Here is a 25,565-nt window from a genome sequence, read left to right on the forward strand (position 1 = left end):
CCAGTGTTGTTCAGGGGCTGTTCTTGGGTCTGTGCTCATGAGCACTTCCACTCTGTTGGCAGTGCTTGGGAGACCATATGTGGTGCTAGGGATTGCAGCCAGGGTCAGCAATATGACAGGCAAGCACCTTGCTATCTGGCCCATAGATTGATTGGCTCTTGACATGAATTTTATACATAAGCACAAAACCCTTTGAAAATGTGTATATATATATGTATATATATATATAGACTACACAGATAAATTTAAAAGTTTAATATTGTTTCTTTAATTTTTCTTTGCATTGTTTTCTACTTTTCCAAATATGGTACAGTATTTGTCAGATTTATCACTAAATGTAAAAATCAATACTATATTTGTTGTGTTAGTATGTAGGCATTCAGTAGATTTTGTATGTGGACCTTACATATTTCAACTTTAATAAATTCACATTAGTTCTAATAGATTTTTGGTATATGGTATCAGATTTACTACTTAGTAATGTTATTTTACATCTTTCCAATCTATGTCATTTAATTTTACTCAGTTTACCCTACTAACATATAGGGTAATTTTTTTTAGAAATGGGTAGAGTGGGCCAGAGAGATATTATAGTGGTTAAGGAGCTTGCCTCACACACTGCCAACCCAGGTTTGATCCCTGGCACCACATATGGTCTCCTGAACCTCACCAGGAGTGATCCTTGAGTGCAGAGTCTGGAGTAAGACCTGAGCATCACTTGGTATAGCCCCCAAACCAAAAAATAAAACAACTTTTTTGGAGACTAGGAGATAGCACAGTAGTTACTATGGAGTACATGTTACACACAGGAGAACCAGGTTTGATACCTTGGAGTACACAGATAGATGTGACCCCAGAATATTTAAGTAGCTTCTTAGTATCTCTGGTGTGATCCCAAAATATAACAAAAAACACCCCCCCAACAAAAAAAAGCCCGCCAAATATTAGAAAGTTAACTTCAAAGAACCATTTTTAAAGAAACCAAAGCAAAAAAAAAAAAAAACAGGGTCCCATACTTCTGTATCTTCATGTGGCAGAAGGGTCTCCCAAGCCCACCAGGAGTGATTCCTGAGCACAAAGTCAGGAATAAGCCCTAAACATCACCAGAGTGTGGCCAAAACAAAATAATAAAAGATCACTCCTTGCTATGTTTAGGATTATCCATGGCACATTAGCCAAGTCTGGGAAACAGATTGGAAGATTATATCAATGATTCAGAGGAGATTTAGTGGTAACCCACATCTGGTAGTAGTAGCAATGTGGAAAAATGGTTAGATTTTTGATAAATCTAAAAATTACCGAAAAGAGAAATCGACTGAGATGGCAGAAAGATTGCAAGGATACTTCCCTCGGTTCTTGGACAAAGCAACTGGGAGAATGGAGTTAATTTCTATAAATGGGGGATTCTGCAGTATTTGTATGTTTTTTTTTTCCACACAAGGTTTCTGTATGTTAAATTTCACTTGACTAAAACAGTAAATTCAGGGAGATACTGATAAGTCCTGATTTGCAAATTAGTGTCACACTTTAATTTTGGACTGAAAGAAGCTACTACTAGATAAAGCAAATTAGTAATAATGACTGTTGCAAGAATTTGCAAAACTAAAACGAACTTAATTTTCACGTGTAATATATTTAGACTTTTCTTAAATTGCAAGCAGGTTAGTGTGCAAAACCTGAACCATTTAATTCTCTAGCTTGCTAACTGTTGGTACAGATGACAGAAGATAGTTTAATTGATCACTTTTGAAGCAAGGAGATGGAATGAATTCCATTATACCAGTTTACTTTTGTATGTTTCTTACATTTTTTTACAGAAAAAACTTTTTGAATGTTTATTTGCAAAGGTGATGCATGTTTCCTCTCCTTTAAAACCTGCTTCCCCCTCCACCCGCCCCCCACCCCGTTTGCCCACTTCCAGCCCAGCCGTGCTCTGAGGCCATTCCTGTCTCTATGCTGGAGTAATCTGGTGCTGGGGGGAGGGGGTAATGGGGGGGGGGGAGAACACTACTATCGCTCTAACCCTTAAAGATTTCTAGTTACTAAATGCAGTTGCTTTCATTTTTCCCAAGGTTCTCTCCCAGCCTCAAAGAACAAAACCCTTTGAAACCTTCAGTAGCCGTAAACAAGTACTTTGGACTTGACATTTCCACCAGCTATGGTGAAAGTTGGAGACAACAATAAATAGGGGGGAGGATCCTTTGGGGAACCTGGGAACATCCGTTTTCACTCTGGGAAACTTGGGAACATCCGTTTTTACATTACTATGTACTTCCTGACCAATCCCCCTTTCAGGAGAAATCAAAAGGCAATCCCTTTCACTTATCTTAGGCTCCCCGCCCTTAGAAGATTCCAGGAAATGACGTCACCAGCCGAACGCCCTACAGAGCGGGCGTGGACGTCAGCACGTCAGTCGTCCAGTCCTCCACGTCCTGGGAGGAAGGAAAAACTAACCTAAGAGCACAGTCCTTCGGGCAACAGCGGAGGCGCTAGGGGCGGGGGTGGGGTGGGAGTATGGAGGGGGGAATGGTGGGAAATCCTTGGGATTCAGGACGACTGCGACTGCGCAGGTATGCGGGGGTGGGGCTTCGGTGCGGCCGCACCCCTTTTCTGACCAATCAACCGCATCTCCAATCAGTCGCGTCTGCCCCGAGGCCAGGTATATGTTTAGAGGCTAGAATGATTAGCCGAGGGGCGGCAGCCCCGCCTCCGGCTCCGCCCCGCCCCGCCGCGCGCCTCGCGCGGCCGCCGGCCCGCCCCCTGCTCGAGCCAGCCTCCTTGGCTGCGGGGTGTCTAGGGGTTTGGGCTGGGGAACCGGGCGAGGGAAGCGAGTTTGACGTCGTCGCGGCCGGGTCGGTGTGACCCTCCGCGTGAGCGCGGCGACTGGGCGGGGGTGGTCGGGCCGAGGGAGCCGCGTGGCAGAAATGGGTGGGCCTTGGGTTCTGGAGGCCGAAAGCGCTGTCGGGGGGCGAGGTTGACCTGTGGTGGCCCGTCGCTGCGGATCGCCAGCGGGTGAGTCGCCTCGCTTGCGTTTCTCCGTTTATAAAGGGGCGCACTTCCAGTTTGCCCCCCGCACCCCTTGTCTCGGGTGTCCGGGATGCGAGGAGGAAGTGCAAAGATCTCCGAAAAGCATTTGGAGCTTTTCCCGGCATGTTTTCCTCACCGGTGCGTGCTTGCTCCTTTCTTTTTCTGGGATGGAGAGGTGGGGAGGCCAGGTGGGCAGGTCGATTTCACGGTGAACACAGTGGAGCCAAACAAACCAGAAATTCCTCACCCTCCCTTCTCGCCCTGCCCTTCAACACTATGACAAACATTCTCGACAACTTTTAAGCAGCGGACTGGAAAATTCTGTCTTTGAAATCAGCCTGTAGAAAAAGTGCTTTTCCTTGTAGGAAAGAAAAAAAAAATATATATATATATATTTATTTTGATAGCAAACATGTATTTCTTTTAAAAATTGAGATCTTTTGACTGCTTGGTTGCATTTTTTTTTCATCGTACGTAATCGTGAGTCTGCCCAAAAGAATACCGACTTTTATTGTGAAATATTGTTAGATGTGATGTTTTTCCTAAAGCACAAAAGTGGCTATGAAATCTAATCACTTTAAAAGGTCACCCAGTTGTTTGTGGGAAGTGAAGTGATAAATAACTTTTTGATTAAATCTAGATTTTTTTTTTTTAGTGTAGCCTTTTTTTAAAAAAACTAACCTTCTGTATCTTTTTCTCTTTCACAGATTTCCTTCATTGCATCACTACCACTGATGGAGGATATATTGGAGTAAATGCTGAAACTGGATGGTACTGAGCAGAAGACAGTCCGTTTCACTTTTTCCCCCCCACTGCTTGAACTTTACTGTAACGGCTGAAAAACTTGGAAAATAAAAATGAACTTGCTGTTGTCTTGAACATACTTTTTTTTTTGGCGGAAATATTAAAGTGCCAGAGTGAAAACCACAATGGCATCCAGAGAGAGACTCTTTGAACTTTGGATGCTTTATTGTACAAAGGTAACTGCTTTCCTTTTTATTTCTAACTTTAAAATACTTTGTTATAGAATTCTGTGAGTGGACTTATCAGTTATGGCATATTCATATGATGCAAAAATTTAAATGTTGTGTTTTCCAGTTCTTGGACTTTGAACACATACACAATATTGGCATTCTGTTAGAAGCTGTAGGGTTTGGTTTAAATTTGATCCTTGTCTTCAATGATCTCTTAATTTAATAGGGCAAATTGTGACCTTAGGGGAAAATAATTTTTAATTTTTGTTTTCTTTTCTCTCCCACAAGTAGGAGTTGAAGAGTTATTTCTGTGAGAAAGCTTGAAGCATTTTTCTTATAATGTTTGAAATTGTATTTAAAAGGAAATTGATTTTGTAAGAAGATTATTGTTTTGAGGGAGTTATAATTAGCACTGTATGGAAATTGTCTTTTTTGAGCCTTACAATAAACTGTGAGATGGGTATTGTGATTATCCCCTTCTTCCTGATGAGAAAACTGTAGCAGAGGTTAAAGGGACAAATGAGTAGCATAGCTCAGACTTGGCTCAGTATGGCCTGATTCCTACAATTACCCATTATGACTCCTGAATGTTTGAGTTGCCATTCAAAAATGTTTTCTATTCTCTATCTTTTTGTGAAGTTACACATTAGATTTGATTTTAGGTTATTGAAGGAGAAGAACAGTGCTTAACATGTTTTTCAAGTAAGGTGCTGCATGACTTTTTTGATGGTTCAAGGCGAGGATCAGAGAAACATCTCTACTAAAGTTACCTCAGAGCTGTGTGGTCAAGTTCTCAAGCCTCAGCTTCTGTTTCTTCATTATCCCTTCTTTCTTATACTTTCAGCTCTAACAAATTATCAGTTCAGTTTATAATGTCAAATTCAATATTTTAAGTTAAAATACAAAATGCTTTATTTGAATTTTATTTCATTTGGAATTTCCTTTGACTTCTTGGTTTGGTATTTATGTTTCCTGAAGGACATATACTTTGAAATGTTTGATATGGATTTTTAAAATAGCTTTGAGTGTCAAGTAATTTAATGCCAGAAATGTCTCTTCAAAAATAGACCACTCTTCCAATAAAAAAGGATTCCAATTCTCCAGACACTTTCGAAAATGTCAGCACATGTTACTCAAAAATTAAAATGTATTTTAAAATTGAGTGCCCAGTATCTTGAAAATGATCTATTAAAAATTGCATTACATTTACTAGTTTTTCCTCTTTTTAGAATAATAAAGGTTAAGTGGGATTATATTGTCCTCTTAGTTATATTGTTTCTAGGTCATGTTCATGCTTTATTTATGACAGTGTGCTTACTGAAGGTACTATACTGTGGGATGCACAGAACTTCATTATAAAAGATTTTTAGTATCACATTTACTCTTGAAAATGTGATAACTAATGAGAGCTGTTTCTGGTCCATTTTTGAAGTCTGTTTTGGAGAGAAAGATTATTTTTATTTTTAAGATTTAAAGCATACATTTAATAGAAACATTTTTTTCAATTGTTGGAAAAACCTATTTAAAATATGATTTCATGTTTCATCAGTTTTTGAGTAAGTTACTTCTAAGCTACACATCTATTTCCTTTTCTGCAAACACCTTGAGTTTAGATAGTTTCCTAATATACTTAATGGATTTATACTAATTACCTAATGAGGATGATTACTAAATACTCAATTCTCTATACTTTCTTTTTGATCTTATTGTTCCTATGCTATCATTTAAGACTCTAGTTGGACTTTTTTCTTTCACCTAGCTTTTAAGACTTTTCCCCTCTTGATAAGTTTTCAAACTACTCTAGGATTGCTGTTGGTATTGTATATCTTTCTGGACTTAACACTGGAGGATAGTTGGCCTTCCATTGTTGTTTTATGACGTTGAGCAAGACTTACCTTTATGGGTAGTAATGTATGTACATATGTACATATTTGTAGAATGTTTGTCCAACTCACTAAGATTTTTGCTTTGACTTTTGAGGGACAATTTTTTTCTTGGTCTTGATTCCACGGGTTGTCATAAAACTTTTCAGTTAATTTTTCTTCTCTTTTTTCTTTCTTTTTTTCTTTTTTGGGTCACATCTGGTGATGCACAGGGGTAACTCCTGTCTTTGCACTCAGGAATTACTCCTGGCTTTGTTCAGGGGACCATATGGGATGCTGGGAATCAAACCCAGCTCGGTCGCATGCAAGGCAAACGCCCTACCCACTGTGCTATTGCTCCAGCCCCTAGTTAATTTTTCTTTAAAAATTTTTATTATGAAAAATTACAAGTGGGCACACATAGAGAAGAGAGAGAAGAGACTAGAGACTAGTGTGTGTTTGTGTATGTGTGTGTGTGTGTGTGTGTGTGTGTGTGTGAGTGTGTTGGGCCATACATTGTGTCTCCTGACTGGGCTATGATCTTATGAGCTGCTGAGGATTGAACCTGGGAGGGCCAAGGCAACTGTCCTGCCCACTACTATCTCTGGCTCCTGCAATGAATTCCTACTCTTTTGTTAGTGTCACCCTGCTTTATAATTTTCAGTTCTTGTTCAATGTTGTTTTATCGTAACTCTCCACTAACATTCTCAGCACTGAAAGTTTTCAAAGCAGATTCTCGGTTGCATGATTTTTATTTTTAGCATTATAGCAAGATGATTATACTGAAGCAAAATAAGGGGATAGAGTAACAGGATGAGGGTATTCCTTTCCAAAGAGATAACATTTAAGCAGAGATATAAAGTAAGGAATTGAGACATGCTAATATGAAAAGAGGTCCAGAGAGAGAGAGAGAGAGCAGTTATAAGCAGCTGGCCTGGGTTCAGTCTCCAGCACTGCATTTATTCCCCTGAGCACAGCCAGGAGTGATTCCTGAGCACAGAGTCAGACATAAACTCTGAGCATCACTGGTTATGTCCTGGAAGCCAAAAGAGAAAAATTGAATGAGCCAAGGCCCTAAGGAGGAGGGAAACAAATTTTGCATATTAGAAACAACCCCCAAATTCATTCCACTGTATGTTGAAATTTGATCATTTGAGCTCTGACGGTGAGACATGGTTCCAAGGGCTACATTCTGACCAACTCCATATTATTAAACAAATTAATTGGGGCTGGCCACACCTGAAGGAGTTCAGGGAGTCCTGGTGTAGTGTCCCAATGCAACATTCAGTGTCAGGAATTGAACACCCTGACTTAGCATGAAAAGCATGCTCTCCAGCCCATTGAGTTATCTCTGTGGCGTCATAGGATCTTTTGAAAAAAATTTTTTTGTTTGGGGCCTCCCCCAATGGTACTCAGAGTCTACTTCTGGCTTTGCTCAGGGATTACTCCTGGCAGAACTTGTGGGACCATATGGGGGAGTTCTGGGCAGAGCCTCATGCAAGGGCACCCTACCCACTGCATTTACTTACTGCTCCAGCCCTGAAAAACATTTTTCTAAGGTCCACTCCTAGAAGAGTGCAGCCCATCGTGCCTAGGAGTCATATGGTATTGAGGATTAAACACAGGGCCTTGAGATGGAAAGCTTGAGCACTATCCCTTGAACTCTTTCCCAAACCCAACAGCTCAATGATCTTACTCATAGTTTCATCTAAATCTATAAATGACAGTTCTTGAAAACACAATATCGTAATTTCTATAATCATCAAATACATGACGAATTCAAAATTTACTGTTTACTAAATATTCTTATTTTATGTATCTAAAGATAAACTCGTTATATTTTGTTGTAAGTGGCTTTAGTTTTATGATTCATGATTTCCTGCTCACCATGTTTTAAAATTCTTATTTTTTGAAGGAATCAAGTTTTATGTTTGGGGCTTTTTGTTTTGTTTCTTTTTGGGCAGTACCCTGCATTGTATCTAGGGTTTACTCCTGCTCTGTGCTCAGAGATCACTCCTGAACTTACCCACGAGGCTATATGCAGTGCTAGGGATTGAGTTCGGTCAGTCATGTGTAAATCAAGCATTTTAGCCCCTGTAATATCTCTCTGGCCCAAAGGAAACAGGTCTTTGCATTAGTTTTTCTTCAGTTTGGTTTGTGTTGCTCGAATTCCCTTGATATTAATTTATTGTTCTTGACTGACAAGTCTAGAGACTTCATTGATTCAGATTCTATTTGGGAAGGATGCCAATATAATTAATTACTGGTTTGAGTCTTAGTGTTTTGCCTGTACACCACAATTACCTCATTATAGGTTTGTAAAACTCTAATATTCCAATACTTTTAACTTATTATTAATTAGTACAACATATAGATATTACAGTATAGATAAGATGATTTCTGATCACTCAACTTTTTTTTTTATTTTGAAGTAGAACAGATTTTATTTGGAGGTTTTTGAAGCGGAGGAAGGAAAGAAGGTGGGAGAGAGTGGGGAGTAGTGTGCTCAAGAGAACCTGGGCTTCTCCCAGGGTGAAGGGACCCATTACACACATCCCAGAATTAGATATGAAAGCATGAAAATACACATTACAAGAGAGTAGTTGCGGACAACACGTGCTCAGATGCCACATGTGCTCAGCCACATGGGCACAAGCAGCACATGGACTTGGGCAGCATATGCATCAACTTTCTGAGATTCTTTTACCAGTGTATAAGATGGCTATTCCAATTAGAAAGCTAAAATTTTTTCTTTTAAGTTTTGTATTTTGGATTATGCTCAGCACTTCTCAAAGTTTACTTTTTTTTTTTAATAGAATCACTATGATATACATAGTTACAAAGTTGTTCATGATTGGGCTTTCAGTCAGACAATGCTCAACACCCACATGTTTACCAGGATATAGCACTTGCCTGGCAAGAGGCTGACTTGGGTTTGATTCCGGGTACCCAGTATGGTCCTCCAAGTCTGCCAGAAGAGATTCCTGAGTGTAGAGCCAGGGGTAAGCCCTGAACATCACCAAGCATGGCCCCCAAACAAAATGAAACAAGATAAAAAGTTACCCAAAAGCATGACTTTATTAAATGAGGTAGTATGAGTTGAAATTTGTAGTTAATTTTTGTTATAAACTTTTTTTTTTTTGAGAGGGACTTGTGCCTGCTTAGGATTGGATTAACACTGAAAAATTTGTGAAGCTAAAGAATCTATTGCCAAGATCAGGTTTCTGACTTTGTGACCTAAAAACAGGTTATTTGTATTCATTATTTTTCAATTTTCTCATAGATAATGGAAACATAAACATATATTAATTAGTAATTTAAAAATACTATGAATTTGAGAATGTATTTACCAAGATCACTTTTATTTTGCCTTTACATTGTATAATAAAAGTCAGTATATATAAGTAGTGATGAAATTGTCTTTCAATAGTGCTGAAACGAATTTGTAGTTTTGTTTTTTTTTAACTTTTTTGCCTCGCTTAATTGTCTTTATTATTGAGGTTTTTTTTTTTCTTTTTGGGTCACACCTGGCTCTGCACAGGGGTTACTCCTGGCTCTGCACTCAGGAATTATCCCTGGCGGTGCACAGGGGACAATATGGGATGATGGGAATCGAACCCATGTAGGTCACGTGCAAGGCAAACGCCTTACCCGCTGTGCTATCGCTCCAGCCCCAAGGTTTTTTTTTTTATTTTTTTTTATTCCAAGTTTGTTTTGGACCTTGGTGATGCTCCATTTCCTGTGGTTGCCCTTTGTCCTTCTAAATCTGGAATATGACTGAAATAGATAGTTTTGCAGTGAGCTCAGAGTAAACTTCCTTTTTAGAATAAAAGTTTTGCACCTAAAGAATATAGAGTTTAGAGATGCTTTATTCAGATAAAAGGCACATACCTTTTTTTATACATAGACCTAGAGAAAATGGAATTAACAGATACTTTCATTTATTTATTTATTTTGGTTTTTGGCATATATCCAGCAATGCTCAGGCTACTCCTGGCTCTGCAGTAAGGGATGACTCCTGTTGGTTTTCTGAGGACCATATGGGATGCCAGGTATCGAGTTTGGGTCGGCCATGAGCAAGGCAAATGCCCTACCCACTGTACTGTTTCTCTCTCCAACAAATACTCTTTAAATAAGTATAATTCATTTGTACAATTTTGGTTTTAATTCTAAGTGAAGTTTGTAGTAAGATGCATCAGTACATATCGGCCATTATAATCCACATTTAACAAGTCTGGTTTGTGTGAAATGTAGAAATAATTCTTAAATTCCTTTGGCTTAATAATGTTTTGTTTGCCAGAAAAAGTGTTTGAGTTTTAAGCAAAAACAAAACAAAACAAAAAAACCAAAATAATCAGCATTTTAATTGTAGAATAGCAGTGATTACCAGATAATGTTTTGACAAATTAGATGTGAAAGCAAAAAAACGGGCTGCGATAGCACAGCGGGCAGGGCGTTTGCCTTGCATGAGGCCGACCTGAGTTGATTCCCAACATCCCATATGGTCCCTTGAGCACTGCCAGGAGTAATACCTGAATGCATGAGCCAGGAGTACCCCCTGTGCATTGCTCAGTGACTCAAAAAGCAAAAAAAAAATAAAAGCAAAAAAAGTGGGTGTTGTTGTTTGTGGCGGGAGGGGGAAGGGACTTCTGGTACTTGGGGGCCACCAGACCCCTAATCATGCCAGAACCAAACCAGGACTTTGCATATGCTACGCTTGTATGCTATCACTTAAACAATATCCCTGGCCTTAAGAAATACATGTTTTATGGAAGCAACCATTATGAAGGGAATAATACCTTTTTAGTATTATTCTTTAACTTAAAGCACTTCTGGAACACTCCTTAAATGTTGACATAAAAATTCCTACTATTTATTATTATTTTCTTTTAAGTATCAAAATTTAAATTTATGAAGTGAAAGGTAGAATTGGCAGTTCAGACTGTCCACGTGAAAAACATGAAAAGTCTAAAGTAATTTTTAGGGTGTTTTTTTCCTTAAATTTGAAAATTGATGCTTGAGCATTCTTTTACCAATTAGCTAGTACAAATTCACTAGGATTTCAGATAAACATGTGAGTTTGCATTGCCTGTGAACATAATGATAGAGAGGTACTCCCACATAATGGCTCTGGTATTCAGAAGGGAGGTCTGCTGGAAATACAGATTTGTTGACAGTGGAGATTACATGAGAGTAAAAGGAGAAAAACATGGGTTGCAAGGAAAACATTATCATTAAAGAATAATACAAAAAACAAACAAAAAGAATCCTGAATAGTGTTGTGCAAAGTGATACTACCTTTTGGGGTATTGGAAAGATCTTACAAGGTACTTGGTGAAGTTTGGGGGTTGCCTGTTTGTTTACTTTTGGGGGGGCTGGGGTTATACCAGTTAGGGCTTAGGCTTTGCTCCTGGCTCTGTGCTTAGAGCACTGTAGGGTGCCCAGGGATTGAACCCAGGCCAGCCTCATCCAAGGCAAGTGTCCTACCCAGTATACAGTCTCTGGCTTCCCAGCTGTTTGTTCTCTTAAAGAAGGTGGATTTCTAGGAGGACATTGAGTGATTTTATTTTACCCCAGTGGGGCCATAGGTAAAATACTGTTTGAGAACCTCTGGTAAAAGAAGATAGTTTGTAAATATTTTGAGTGGGAAGAGAAACAGAAGTAAGTAGTTGCCTTAGAAAGTAGAAGGATAAAGGGAGTTGTCAGTAGTGTTAAATTCAGCATGGCTGTGAAGAAAAGCATTGTGGAACAAGTAATTGATTATGACTTCATCCGAGGACCTGCTTTTCCAACCAGAGTCAGTTTCCCACCTAGGTTTTAGTCCTAGATGTAATGAATAATCAAATTGGATAAAGTTATTAGACTTACTAGTTGAATGATTATATTTATTCAAGGTTTAAAAGAATGAGTAGTAGTTTAACAGTCATGGGATATGTTCCAGGTTAACATAAAGAATGAATAAGGAAAACTGGTATTTGTATAGATTTTTGTTTGGATAATAAAGAATATACTAAATTGTTTGAACTAACTTGCTTTCTGAAAGTCACTTAATTCTCAATAAAATTTAGGAAACATCTTAATAGCATTGGAAAATGAGCAAGATAGCAAAACATTCTTATGAGGTTAACTGTAAGTGAAAGCAGAATATCGGGAGATTGGAGAATATATGAAGGGAGAATGGAAGCCACTTTCTTGCTGAGCTTGAATTTTTGTTTTTATGGTCTTGTAGGTAGATAGAAACCACAGCCAAGAAACCACCCAGAATAAGTCTAATGGGTTTTCCCAAATAAGCCCTGGAGGCAAACATTTTGGGGTAATGACAAGCTAGAAGCAAACCCATCTTATTCTCCCAGTCTCGTTAAAATACCTTTTGGTAAGAATAGAGAAGTAAGATGTCCCTGACAGTTTGTTATCACAGACTGTCATGAATTGTTATCACATACTGTCATGTTATCATGAATTTGTAAATCAAATTCACCTTTTATTTGAGGAAAGAAACTAACCGCCCTAAGTAGGCCCCTTTGGCAAAAGATTCTATCCTTGTATATCAAGTATTCTTTAAATAGTGTGGCTTTTCATACCTTAATTCATTGTGTATGAATTAGCCCTACCAGACTTGCATTGTTTTGCAGTCTCTTTCATCATACCTGATAGGGCAGTTTTTCTTGTGGGTTTTTTTTTTTTTGCATTGATTGGAATATATATGTTAGATAATCATTTTGGTTTTGTTTCAGTTTTTTGTATCTTAGAATATCTCGTTCTCAAGTTTGTAGAGCACTTGTTTTACAAAACCTATAAACTTGTGATTATTTCTATAGCTATGATACTGTCATTATTTCCATAGCTATGATACTATCATCAGTATTACCAAATTCTATTATTATGCCTCCTGTGTATATACTATAGTTTCATTGCCTAATTATAGGATAACTTCTTGCTTCTTTTCCTTTTGGTTTTTGGATCATACTCAACTGTGCTCAGGGCTTATTCCTGGATCTATGCTCGGGTAGGATTTGGGGGACTCTAGGGAATTGAGCCTGGGTTGGCCGCATGCAAGTCATGTGCCTTCCTTGCTGTATGATCTGTTCAGCTTCTTGTAGTATAATTTATTGAAGACATTTTAAACAATAAATTAAACATGTATATTACTGTGCATATCAATATAGTGATGATACATTGATGAAACATGTATCATAGATTTGCATAGCAGTGTCAAGTATGCCGGAGTAGCAGCCTTTTGGAGAGCAATCAATGATTTCATAGGTGCCAAAATGTAAAACCAAAAAAATTTGAATTGGTCCAGAGAGATAGTACAGTGTGGGAAATGCATGCCTTGCACACGGCCAATCCAGGTTCAAGCCCCAGTACCCTGTGGTTCCCCAAAATCCAACAGGAATCCCTGAATACAGACATGTCCCAAAAATTGGGAAAAAAATTGAAGCCAGAAATATTCATAGTTATTTTGAGTTAAAAAATTATTATATAGAAATAGAAAAAAACTTAAGATGTGATACTTACAAACCAGTACATAGTATTAATATTAATTTCACTGAAAAGAGAATTACTCGGTAGTAATTCTTTCAGAATATAGCTTTCAGAATATAGCTAGAAATTCATTGAGATGGGTAATATAGAAAGAAAGTTAAGAGATATGCCCATATAGTGTGAAAAATTTTAACAGTTTTTTTATTGGGCTCTGATCATTATAAGAGAAATGTTGGGCTCTGATAATTATAAGAGAAATAATGAAATGAAATTAATGTTTATAGATTACAGAGGGGGCCTTGTCAGGATTGAAGAAAGTTCAGTGAAATTTTGTTGTTGTGAAGCAATGAAGTTTTTACTGAAACTTATTTAGAGAGATGTGAGAGGAGAGAAAGGGAGCTGTGTGTGTTCAAGAGAGAACATAAACTTCTCCCGAGAGGAAATAAGCAAGCAAAGACGCATACAGACCAGCAAGCGAGATACATATTCAAGGGAGAACATGGGCTAGAAGAGCAAGGCAAGTTCAGTGTATCTTAAGGAGAAGAAAAAGACATTTTGTACCAAAATACAATGAGGCTAGTACTTTGGAAAACCAAAGAAAATGACAAAGATCTTGAAAGTTGCTAGAATCAAATAACTTCACGGGTGTGACAGATTAATTGGAAATTTTTTTCAGTAATAATGATGGAAAGATAGTAGGTTGACTTTTTTTTTCTCTAAGTGACTTTTGAATTCTAAAAACTGAGAAGTTGTGGTTTTTAAGCTTGTAAATTGAATTAATCTGTTCTTGCAAAAACATTAATAATTTACCATCCATTTCAAGAAGACAGCACGCTCCCAAAGGAAGTGGAAAAATATTGGAAGATTTTTTTAATATAAAAATTCTAAAATTTATGATATTTATTTTCAGTTGATTTACTCCAGTGGGTGCCAGTTTTGTTTTTTTTTTTAATTTCCACTCTGAGGCTTCCCGAGTTCTCAGCCCAGACCAGTCTGCTGTGGAAAAATTGGCAATATCATGTGTTTGGACTCTGCACCAGGCTGTTTTCACTCAGGGTACCCCAGAGGGGGGCGGGTGACACCCCTCCCCGTCCCAAGGGACCCAGCCCCAGCAGCCGACCTCTACTACCCAACTGCCTCCACGTTCCAGGTCGCTTTCTGGACCGTGCGGCCGTAAGACACTTCCTACCCATTTTCCATAATTACCACACCATATTGGATGGAGTTCAGACAGTAGGCAACAAATCATAGAGAGTATTATTGATATATATATATATAACATATATACACATATATATAACATACACACACATATATATACATATATATGTATATGTATATATATATATATATGTTTTGGAGAGCCTGGCAAGCTACTAAGAGTATCCCGCCTGCACGGCAGAACTTGGCAAGCTACCCGTGGCGTATTCGATATGCCAAAAACAGTAACGATAGGTCTCATTCCCCTGACTCTGAAAGAGCCTCTAATTGTTGGGAAAGACGAGTAACGAGAGCTTGCTAAAATCTCAGGGCTGAGAGGAATAGAGATGTTATGGTGCCCACTCGAGTAAATCGACGAACAATGGGACGACAGTGACAGTGATATTTCAGTTGCAAGATGTTTTCAGTGATTTTCAGTTGCAAAAATGTTAAATTTAGGGGTTTAAATGATAGTACAGCAGGTAGGATATTTGCCTTGTGCACAACTGACTCAGGTTTGATACCCAGCACCTCAGATGGTCCCCCAAGAACCACCAGGAGTAATTTCTTTATGTAGAGCCAAAAGTAACTGCTGAGCATCACCAGGTGTGACCCCCCACCAAATGTTAAATATAAGAAGAGTTGGTACATATTGAGAACTGTTTAGTAAGTACCCCATTACATAATGGTTTCAACTTGGAATGAATAGCACCAACATAGTCTTTATTGGACATAATATAATTAATATTAAAGAAGGATTGAGTGATTTTATAACTCTGTAGCAAGTCTTTTTCTTTTTTTTTATTGAATCACTGTGAGATAGACCCTTACAAAGCTGTTCATGATTTGATTTCAGTCATACAGTATTCCAACACCCATCCCTCCACCAGTGTACATTTCCCAGCACCAGTGTCCCCAGCTTCCCTTCCATCACCCCACCCACCCCCACCCGCTGCCTGCCTCTATGGCTGGTGCTTTTCTTCTTTCTTTCTCTCCTTCCCCTCCCTGACTGGGCAGTATTGATACTGAAAGGTTATTAAGAATATCCCCCCCTTTTGAGCATTGTGGTTTGCAATATTGATATTGAGAGCTTATCAAGAATATCCCTTTACCTACTTTAAACACTCAGATCTTATCCAGTGTGATTATTCCCAGATATTATTGTCATTCTGGTCTCTTCTCTATCTTACCTACCTTCTGCCTCACACACACATTTTTGATTGATTCCAGCCATTGACCAGTTCTAGCCCCATTTTTCCCTTGCCTTGGATATTACTCTTCTACTAGATATTTTTATATACCACTAATGATGCAATCATTCTATATCTGTCCCTCTTCTGACTCATTTCACTCAGCATGATACTCTTCACGTCCATTCATTTATAGACAGATTTTATCACTTCCTTTTTCCTAACACGGTATTCCATTGTGTAGATGTGCCATCATTTCTTTACCATTCGTCTGTTCTTGGACACTCAGGTTGTTTCCAGATTCTTGCTATTGTGAATAGCTTCACAAATCTTTGTAATAGTCATAGTTGTATCACAAATCATAATGTTTGTTGCAAAAGTTGATCATAATGAAATAGTGCATTTAGGAAATGATCATTATACTCAAGCATTACATTACACACATACACACCCCCACACACAAAATGTGCCTTTGAAAATCAACATAATTACCTTGTGTAGAATCTTTTGCCACTTGTTTTCTCTGTCTTAGAGACTGACCTTTATCTCAACCTGAGATTACTTTCTCTCTGTCTCTCTCTCCCCCTTCTCCATCTCTCCTCTCTCTCTTATTTGAAATAAAGCTATTTTATTTTTGCTAAAAATGTTGAACCTGAATATGATAATTTTTAGATATAATAATTGAGAACTTCTTTTTGTTTATTTGTTTTGGTTACACCTGGCAGTGTTCAGGGGTTGTTGTTCTACAATCAGGAATTATGGACCATATGCTGTGCTGGGCATCAAACCAGAATGAGCCACGTGCAAAACAGACTCCCCAAACAGACTGCCTGTTGTAGTATCTATCTGTATCTGGCCCCCAACTTAGACCTTTTTTTTTCCTGCTTTTTGGGTCACATCCAGCATTGCATAGGGGTTTCTCCTGGATAATGCAGTCAGGAATTACTCCTGGCAATGCTTGGGGGACCACATGGGTTGCTGGGAATTGAACTTAGGTCAGCCACGTGCAAGGCAAACGTCCTCCCCCTGTGCTATCGCTCCAGCCCCCAATTTAGACCTTCTTAAGCTTTATATACTCATGACTTTATTGTGTGTGAGGAATTAAAAAAAATAAAGATTTATATTTTTATTGAACCACCATGAGATAGTTACAAAGCTTTCATGATTGACTTTCAGTCATAAAATTATCACCCATCCCTCAACCAGTGTACATTTTCCACCACCAATGTCCCCAGTATCCCTCCCATCACGTTCACCCCGCCCCACCCCCTGCCTCTATTGCAGACAATTTCCTTATTCATGTGTGAGCAATTTTTACATGGGCCTAGGCATATAAAATAGCTAACAAACGAAAACTTTACTGATAGTCATAAAGAAATTTATTTTAAAGCTAATTGAAAAAACTTATGGGATCATGACCCACCCTATATAAAAGGGTAGTACTAGTTCAAAGGAAATACACAGAAGCAAGGAGTATTTTAAGTGATAGAAGGTTATCACTGTACCACTGTCATTCCATTGCTCATCAATTGCTCGAGCGGTTGCCAGTAACATCTCCAGTCATTCCTGTTGCATGCTAGTGTAGCCCAGTGGCACCTGCTCTCTCCAGGGACATGAAGAGCACGTTGTTGTTACTGTTTTTTTGCATATCGAATACATCACAGGTAGCTTGCCAGGCTCTGCTGTGCAGCTGGATATCCTCGTTGCCTTGCCAGGTTCTCCAAGAGGTATGGAAAATGAGTAGAGTGTCTTATGATGTTTCTTGGCTGTGTGGTCCAGGAATATGTTCACTTGTATGTGAAGCTCGGCCCGAGCGTGTGAGGAAAGCAGCCTGGAGCCTGGCGGCAGTTGGTGTCTGGAGGTTGGCTGCCAGGGCCGGGTAGGCCTGAGAGCCCCCTTCTGGGGTGCCCCGAGTGAAAACAGCCTGGCACGGAGTCTGGTGTCATGGTTATGGGGGCCTCATTTTGTGCTCCCTTCCGGGAGAAGTAGCCGTGAAAAATCCTTTGTTTGAGAAGTACTACCTCACATCACACATGACTCGGTATTTTCAACAAATGAATTGGCTTAAAAATTGTAATAGAAACCTGTCAGTTTACAGGGGACTTACCGACAATTGCGAATTCATAGACTTTATTCAGATCTCAAGCTTATCAAAAAATTAAAAGCATGAATCAGGAAAATTTGAATGCGTATACTAAGAAACTGAAGTTTTTTTGGTATGTTTGTTTTATTTGGGGGCCACATACAGAGTTGCTCAGGGCCTACTCCTGGCTCTACTCAGTAATCACACCTGGGGGTTTGGGGTTTCATATTGGATTCTGGGATCAAACTTGGTTCAACCACTTGCAAGGCAAATGCCCCAACTGCTATAATTATCTCTAAAACCCCCCTGTACTGTAAATTCTTAAAAGTGTAATAATATGGTCAGATTTTACAAAGATATTTTAGAGGTGTATATTCTGAGATGAAATAATATGTATTTATTTCACAATAATTCAGTTGATGGTCTCACACACAGTATGAGGAAAGTTGTATGATGAATGAAAATTTGCCATGCATGTTTTGATACTCCATTCTCTACTTTCACGTATGTTTGAAATTTTGTTCAATAAACTCCCTTTAGAAATAATAGAATTGAATTAATGATAAACATAAGGGATTAACCATATGAAAAAGGGAATCTTTCAGAAAATGGATAAAGTTTAATTGGGGAGATAAGATTTGTGATTACTTCTGAAATTTCATATTATGTCCACCATTTCCATTGACATTCAAAAGCTGATTCCATTTTAAGGATAGTATTTATATAAAATCTCACTTAACTTTTCTTAACTAGTGCTACTCAGATATTACAATCATGTTTTCCTTTTAAATTTTCATCCAAGTGAACAGTGCTCCTAAGTACTTTTTAGGAAATACTTTTTTTTTAATATCCTTTGTACCTCTCTTATTGCTTGGTGTCATTTTCACCGTAGAAAAGTACAGTGTGGTACATTATTACACCTTTAAGTATAATCATGCTAGTTTTTCTGTCTGGAATGCCTCTTACTCCATTTCTCCTTGATAGTATCTGCTTATGATTGGTGAAAGCATTTCAGTGATTCTGCAAGTCAGTTACCTTCAACCTTGGCACAGTCAGTTTCTCACTTTTATGTACACATACTTTTTATAACTATTAATGTGCTGTTTGCATTTGTTTTTCTTTCCTCCACTCGACATTGAGCATTTTGAGGATTATGTAAAGATATTATCTGAAAAACAAGATTATGTTTTACTTGTTTCATGTAAAGAGCCTAGGATATGGTTGATATTGTGGTGTTGGTTTGTGGTTCTCAGGTACTTATGACCTTATGAGATAAGGGTTTATTTATTTTTCTTTGCTGAGTCATACTTGGTGGAACTTAGTGCTTACTCCTGGCTCATGCTCAGGGATCATTCCTGGTGAGCCTTGGGGGAGAGATGGGGTCCCAGGGAGTGACTCTGGGTCAGCTGCATACAGAGCAAGCACCTGACTGCTAATACTGTCTCTCCAGTTCTATGACAAAACTTTCTTTTTAATCTTATAATAATTTTAATATCAACAAAAAGCAAGCATATCATATTGTTTTAAGTTTTAAATGGAAATCTATAAATTCTCAAGGCCTGTGTGAAGACTGTAGACCTGCAACATAGTTGAGAATTACCATAAATATTTAATGGCTTCATTTTCAATTGTTAACATACAGCATTTATATGTCTATGACAAAATTTTTGAAGTCACTAGATTCTATCAAAATAAGAAGAAACTGAGGGGAACCAGAGCCATAGTACAGTAGGTAGGGTGTTTGCCTTGCACATGGTCGATCTGGGTTTGATCCCTGGTACCCCATATGGTCTCCTGAGCCTGCCACTAGTGGTCCCTGAACACAGCCAAGAATGAGTCCTGAACACTGGTGGGTGTGTCCCCAAAACAAAAAATAAAATTTTTAAATTTTTAACAAAAAATGAAAATAAAATATTTTTAATTCTTTTTTTAAAATTTGTTTTAAGTTTTTATTTTATTGAATCACCGTGAGAAAAATACAAAGCTTTCAGGTTTAAGTCTCAGTCATATAATGATTGAACCCCCATCCCTTCACCAGTGCACATGTTCCACCACCAGGAACCCCAAATACTCCCCCTCCCACCCAGCCCCCACCTAAGTAGCTAATGATATTCACTTTATTCTCTCTATACTTTGAATACATTAAATATTTCAATAGAGAACTCACTATTATTGTTTGAAAATTTCCCCCAACAATCAGGCCTGCTGAAAAGGCATCATTTAATAATTTATTTTCATTGCTGAGAATGAAGACTCTATGAACTCTATGAAGGTTTTGGATTTCTGATATTTTAATTCAGTTCACAGTCTAGATGCATTTCTGTAAGAAGCCACCCTGGGTGCCAAAATGGGTTAGAAGACCTCTCGGATTTAGGAGCAGAGGGTCCGTTTCACGCTCAGCAGCTCTGGATCTTATCTGGGCCGAGGGCATGTATTTTTTATTCTTAAAAACAAAAAAGAAAAAGAAACAGATTTGACCTGAAAAACTAATTTATGTTATTTTTAGAGATAGAATTTATCTCTTTTTTTGGTAAAATGTTAGAAAATATATATTTAAAAGTTTATTTGTTATATGTATATATATTTATGCATACATAACTGATTTAAATCAACTTCTAAAAATAAAACTGAAAGGTGCCAAACACATATATCTAAAAGTTTATAGTTTTGCAAGTTGAAGGAACACTTAAAATACTGCATAGAGGAACAAAGGAGTAGATGAGGTTACAGCGTACAAATGTGGCCAGAATGCTACTGTCTTGTGCAAATGACAAGTGAATTAAGTGTCAAACAATGAAACAATTGTGAAGACTATTTCCAAAAAAAAAGAAAACACTGTCACCCTACATGTTGGAGAGCCTGGCAAGCTTCCTGTGGCATATTTGATATGCCAGTGACAGTAACAAGTCTCAAGTCTCACAATGGAGACATTACTGGTGCCTGCTCAAGCAAATCTATGAACAACAGGAGGACAGTGCTACAGTGCAGAGGAACAAAGGTGCTGCACTGTTTTTGTTTGCTTATTTTTGGGTCACACCTAGCAGTACTCAGAGTTTACTTCTGACTCTGTACTCAGGGACCAGTACTCGTGAGCTTGGGTGACCATATGGGGTGCTGAGAATTGAACCTGGATCATCTGCATGCAAGGCAAGCACCTACCCCATTGTACTGTTGCTCTGGCCCCCATAAGGACACTGTTCCGCTTTTACCTGTAACCCTACCCCTTGAGAACTAGGTGAAGTTGTGTCGGTACTAGCCAGTAGGAGAATTAATATTGTGAGAAGAACTTTTTGTGCTTTAGTGTCCTTTAATTAATAACATTTGATTAGTCCAATGTATTTGATGGCATATTTCTGCCATCATTCTGTGGACTTCATTCTGTAGACTCATTCTGTGGTCATGAGGAGACTGAAATATCTTAGCAGGAGAGAAAAGATAATTAGATTTAAATTTCACAGGTACCCATTGGTAGCTATGTTTAAATGGGAAAAGCTGAAGCTAAAGAGCCAGGAGAGAATTAAATAACAATCCAAGTGAAAAATAGTTTATCTAAATAATGGTAACTGAGACGATTATACAAACATTTTAGTAAAATTATTTTGATTTGAGTTTATTTTATAATTGCTTATTTTACATTACATAATGACCAAACTGATAGAACAAAGTGTGTATCTTTTTGTTTTGTTTTTTATTTGGGCCACACCCAGCTGTGCTGAGGGCTTGTTCCTGGCTCTTCTCTGGGAAGGCCTAGGGGACCATGTAGGGTGCCAGTGTTTGGAACAAGTTTGGCTGTATTTAAGGCAATCACCTTACCTGCTGTATATTGCTTCAGCCCCAATACATATCTTTTGTAATAATAATGGTTTTCTATGTGTTTTGAATATTTGCTAAATATTAGGTGTTGCTAAGTTTGTGTGTGTGTGTGTGTGTGCACATTATCCTTTTTAAATGCTCAATAGTCTGGTGAAGTATCTTTAATTTATTGATGATGAATAGACCCAGGAGATGGAATAATGTTTAAAGTTGTAGATAGGAGATGCAGGAATTTGAAAGGAAAAAATAAAATTGTGTGTAGTTGGGGATCTTAAAATATTTATTTTTAATTGTGGAGATGGCAGTGTTTGGGTCTGGAGTTGCTAAGGATCCGGATCATACCCTGGTGTGTTTGGGGTAGGTGACCCAAATGTTTGAACCTGTGGTCGCACACATGCAAGTTGGCACTCTGCAATTTGAGCCACATTCCTGGCCTTGAGTATCTGTCTTTATGTATAGCACAGAACATTGTTGGGTTTTGAGAGTTTCCTAAGTTAGCACGTAGTAAGTCATAAAAGTGTTGTTTGTTGAGCATGTATTGTATGCTGGCATTCTTCCAAATCCTTGACACATACTTACTAGGTTAATTTTTATAATGGTTCTGGAAGAACGTCAGGTGACAGATTCAAGAAGGTTTTGCAGAGTAGGGATTAGAGACCATGATTTCTGTAGTATTTTTTCTGATTGATGGTTTTGGGGCCACATCTGGCCGTGCTCAGGTCTTAGTCCTGGCTTTGTGCTCATGGGTCACTCCTGGCAGGCTCTGGAGGAACTGTAGGGTGCCAGGATCAAACTCCAATTAGCCGGGTGCAAACTGAACACCCTACCTGTTGTATAATTGCTCTGGCCCCTACTCCTGCAGTATTAATACATTGTAGCACTGTAGCACTGTCCTCTGGTTTTTCCTTGATTTGCTCCAGCAGACACTAGTAACCGTCTCCATTGTGAAACTTGTTACTGTTTTTCCCATATGGAATAAACCTCGGGTAGCTTGCCAGGCTCTGCCAGGCTCTGCTGTGCGGGCAGGATACTCTTGTTAGCTTGCCAGGCTCTCGAGAGGGATGAGGGAGGAATCAAACCCGGGTCAGGGCCGTGTAAGGCTAACGCCCTACCCACTTTGCTACATTGTACATTGTGCTAATAAGTGGGGAGGTAGACCTGGCTGTGTTTCAAATGTACCAAGCTCTCTTCATGGCAAAAATGATCAGGTTTGAGGTATTACTAATGTTACTTTGGGGTTTGTGTTTCTTTTATGGTCGATGTAATAAAATATACACCCTCAAAAAGATTTTCTCCGGCTGTCTGCCATGCCCAGCAGTGCTCAGGGGTCTATGGGCTCTATGCTTGGGTGACCGTACAATTCTCGGGATCAAACATGGGCCTCCTGCATGCAGAGCTAGGTGCTCATATCTATGTGCTCAGCATGTGCTCATATCTCTCCAGCCTCAAATGTGACTTTTGTTTGTTAGTTTTTGAGACACATTCGATGATATCAGGGGTTACTTGTTCTGCATTCAGGAATTACTCTTGGCAGCGCTTGGGGGGCTTTATGGGAGCCCAGGGATTGAAACTGGGTTTGCTGCATCCAAGGCAAGCACCCTACCTGCTGTACTGTCTTTCTGCCCTCCCCAAATATGACTTTTTTATGTTAAATTTTTTTATGGCTCTCAGTTTACTTGGTCCAGTTTTTATTTTTGTTTTTGTGCGCAACCAGTGATGCGCGGAGGTTACAAACTCCTGCTCTACACTGAGGAATTAATCCTGACAGTGCTCAGGGGATAATATGGAATGCAGGGGATCAAACCTGGTTCACTTGTGTGCTAGCCAAGCACCCAACCTGCTGTACTAACTCTCAGGTTTGCTGATCCTGTTTTGCCCATTAGAGCTTCATTTTGTTCCTGCTCACAGCTTAGCGACATTGTAGTGCAAAGAGCACCGTCTCAGATTGCTGAATTTTTACCCTACTGGTTACTAGATTTGTGAATTTGGAAAGGTTGTAAAACCTTAGAATTTATCTTCTTTGAGCTTTTAGATGAGCTTTTAAAACCTATAAAACAGCAAAAGAAATCATTTCTGATTAAAGAAAATGGAATGATTTGTGGGGAAAAAAAAAAAAAGGCCCTTCAAGACTCTTGCCTTGCATGTGGTCTGATGGCTTTGCTAATGACTTTGATCTGTGGCTTCCTGAGTGGTCCCTAAAGCCTGTCACAAGTGATCCCTGAGTGCAGAGCCAGAGTAAGCTCTGAACACAGTCAGGTTTGGCCTAAGGGGGAAAAAAAGGAAGGAAAAATACTACGTAGCACATGACAGATTTAAAATCTATAGCTGCTTAACTTCTTACTAAATGAAATATTTCCTATTTAAGTATTGTTTCTTTCCTTATGCTTGCCCAGTTTCCCAGGAAAGGTCTATAGTTGCCAAACACTTGGACTTTTGACCATTAGACTCTGAATTAGACAGTAGAGTTCCTAAATAAATTATGAAGAGAAGTGCATTAATTCTTTATGACATTATGAGAACATTCTGTGTTTAACTTTTTTTTTCTTTTTTGGGTCACACCGGCGATGCACAAGTGTTACTCCTGGTTTATGCACTCAGGAATTACTCCTGATGGTGTTCAGGGGACCATATGGGATGCTGGGAATTGAACCCGGGTCGGCCTTGTGCAAGTCAAACACCCTACCCACTGTGCTATCACTCCAGTCCCTCTGTGTTTAACTTTTATAGAGAGATAACTTTCTCTCTTAAAAAGAAACACTAATAAGGAAAATACCATCTTGTATTTCTGAAATCCTATCAAATGAATGAGTGATATTCTAGTTAGAAATGAACAAAAATTAAGTGACAAAACTTTCCTGAGAAAATTCCTCACAGGAAGTTTTGTTTCTGAAATGTTTCCATCCTCTTTGCCTATTAATATAGGTAAGTACAATTTATGATCTGATTTTGGAACTGTATATTAATAGAAAAAGCAAATACACAAAAGGTCAGCAGCAGTCTGATTATTCTGGGAACATTCTTGTAGGATTTCTGATTTGTAGTGTAATGCTTTTATTTTACAGAAATAAGTTACTTGAGTTTCTTGTTTGGTTTTGGACTTGGTCATATTGGCCTCATAGAGTGTGTAGCATCCTTTTCAGTTTTACAGAGGAGTTTGAAAAGAATAGTTACTATTCTTTTTTTAAATTTAGTTACTGTGAATTACAAAGTTATTATTCATGGTTGAGTTTCATGGCATACAGTATTTCAGTATCAATCCCTTCAGGGATGTCCACTTCCCTTCACCAGTGCCAGAAGCCTACCCTTGTGTTTTTCAATAACTCTTGGCACAGTACAGCACTGTTAGTGATAGGGTTCCGTGCGTACCACTTTACTATCTTTCAGCCACCCTTCCTCTTCAAAGTTACTATTTCTTTAAAAGTTTGATTAGAATTTACTAGTGGCCATTGGCTTTTGGAGGGAGAGTAGGGAAAGACTTGATTACTGTTTCATTTCATTGTGAGGAAGGGTCTGTTCAGGTGTTCTGTTTTTTTCCTGATTCCATCTTTGAATTTTATGTTTCACAAAACCTCTAAGAATTTCTTTTGTGTTGTTCAGTTTGATCTGAAATTAAATCAGATGTTCATTTCATCCAGCTTTTATTATTTTCTTCTATTTATTAGTTTTCTGTTTTTCTGTATTTGTAATACTTTTGGTTCAGGTTTTTTCATTGGTGATTCTTGTCTCCTGAGTTAGGTCTGTGTTACTATAAATTTCTTTCTGCTTTAGTACTGTTTTTGTTACCTCTCTGATAAATTGTGTCTTTTCACCTTCAGGTTTTTTAATTTCCCTTTGATTTCCTTACTCAGATCATTGTGACCTGATACCTGATATTTTAATTTTCATAAATTTATTGACTTATTTTGTGGCATATCACACCTGTCCTTGAAAA

General features: G+C 38.4%; 1 protein-coding gene across 1 annotated transcript in view; it reads left to right on the forward strand.

The window, feature by feature from the left end:
* The first annotated feature begins 2,878 nt into the window (after window positions 1–2,878).
* The window catches only part of NBEAL1 (neurobeachin like 1), a 163,039-nt gene continuing 140,352 nt past the window's right edge, over window positions 2,879–25,565 (forward strand). The window contains exons 1-2 of the mRNA XM_055122038.1: window positions 2,879–3,012; window positions 3,735–4,007. Of these exons, the coding sequence (XP_054978013.1) occupies window positions 3,957–4,007 (51 nt within the window). The 5' untranslated portion in view covers window positions 2,879–3,012; window positions 3,735–3,956. The remainder of the gene's footprint in view (window positions 3,013–3,734; window positions 4,008–25,565) is intronic.

This window comes from Sorex araneus, chromosome X (assembly GCF_027595985.1).
Source record: "Sorex araneus isolate mSorAra2 chromosome X, mSorAra2.pri, whole genome shotgun sequence".
NCBI classification, from domain to species: Eukaryota; Metazoa; Chordata; class Mammalia; order Eulipotyphla; family Soricidae; genus Sorex; species Sorex araneus.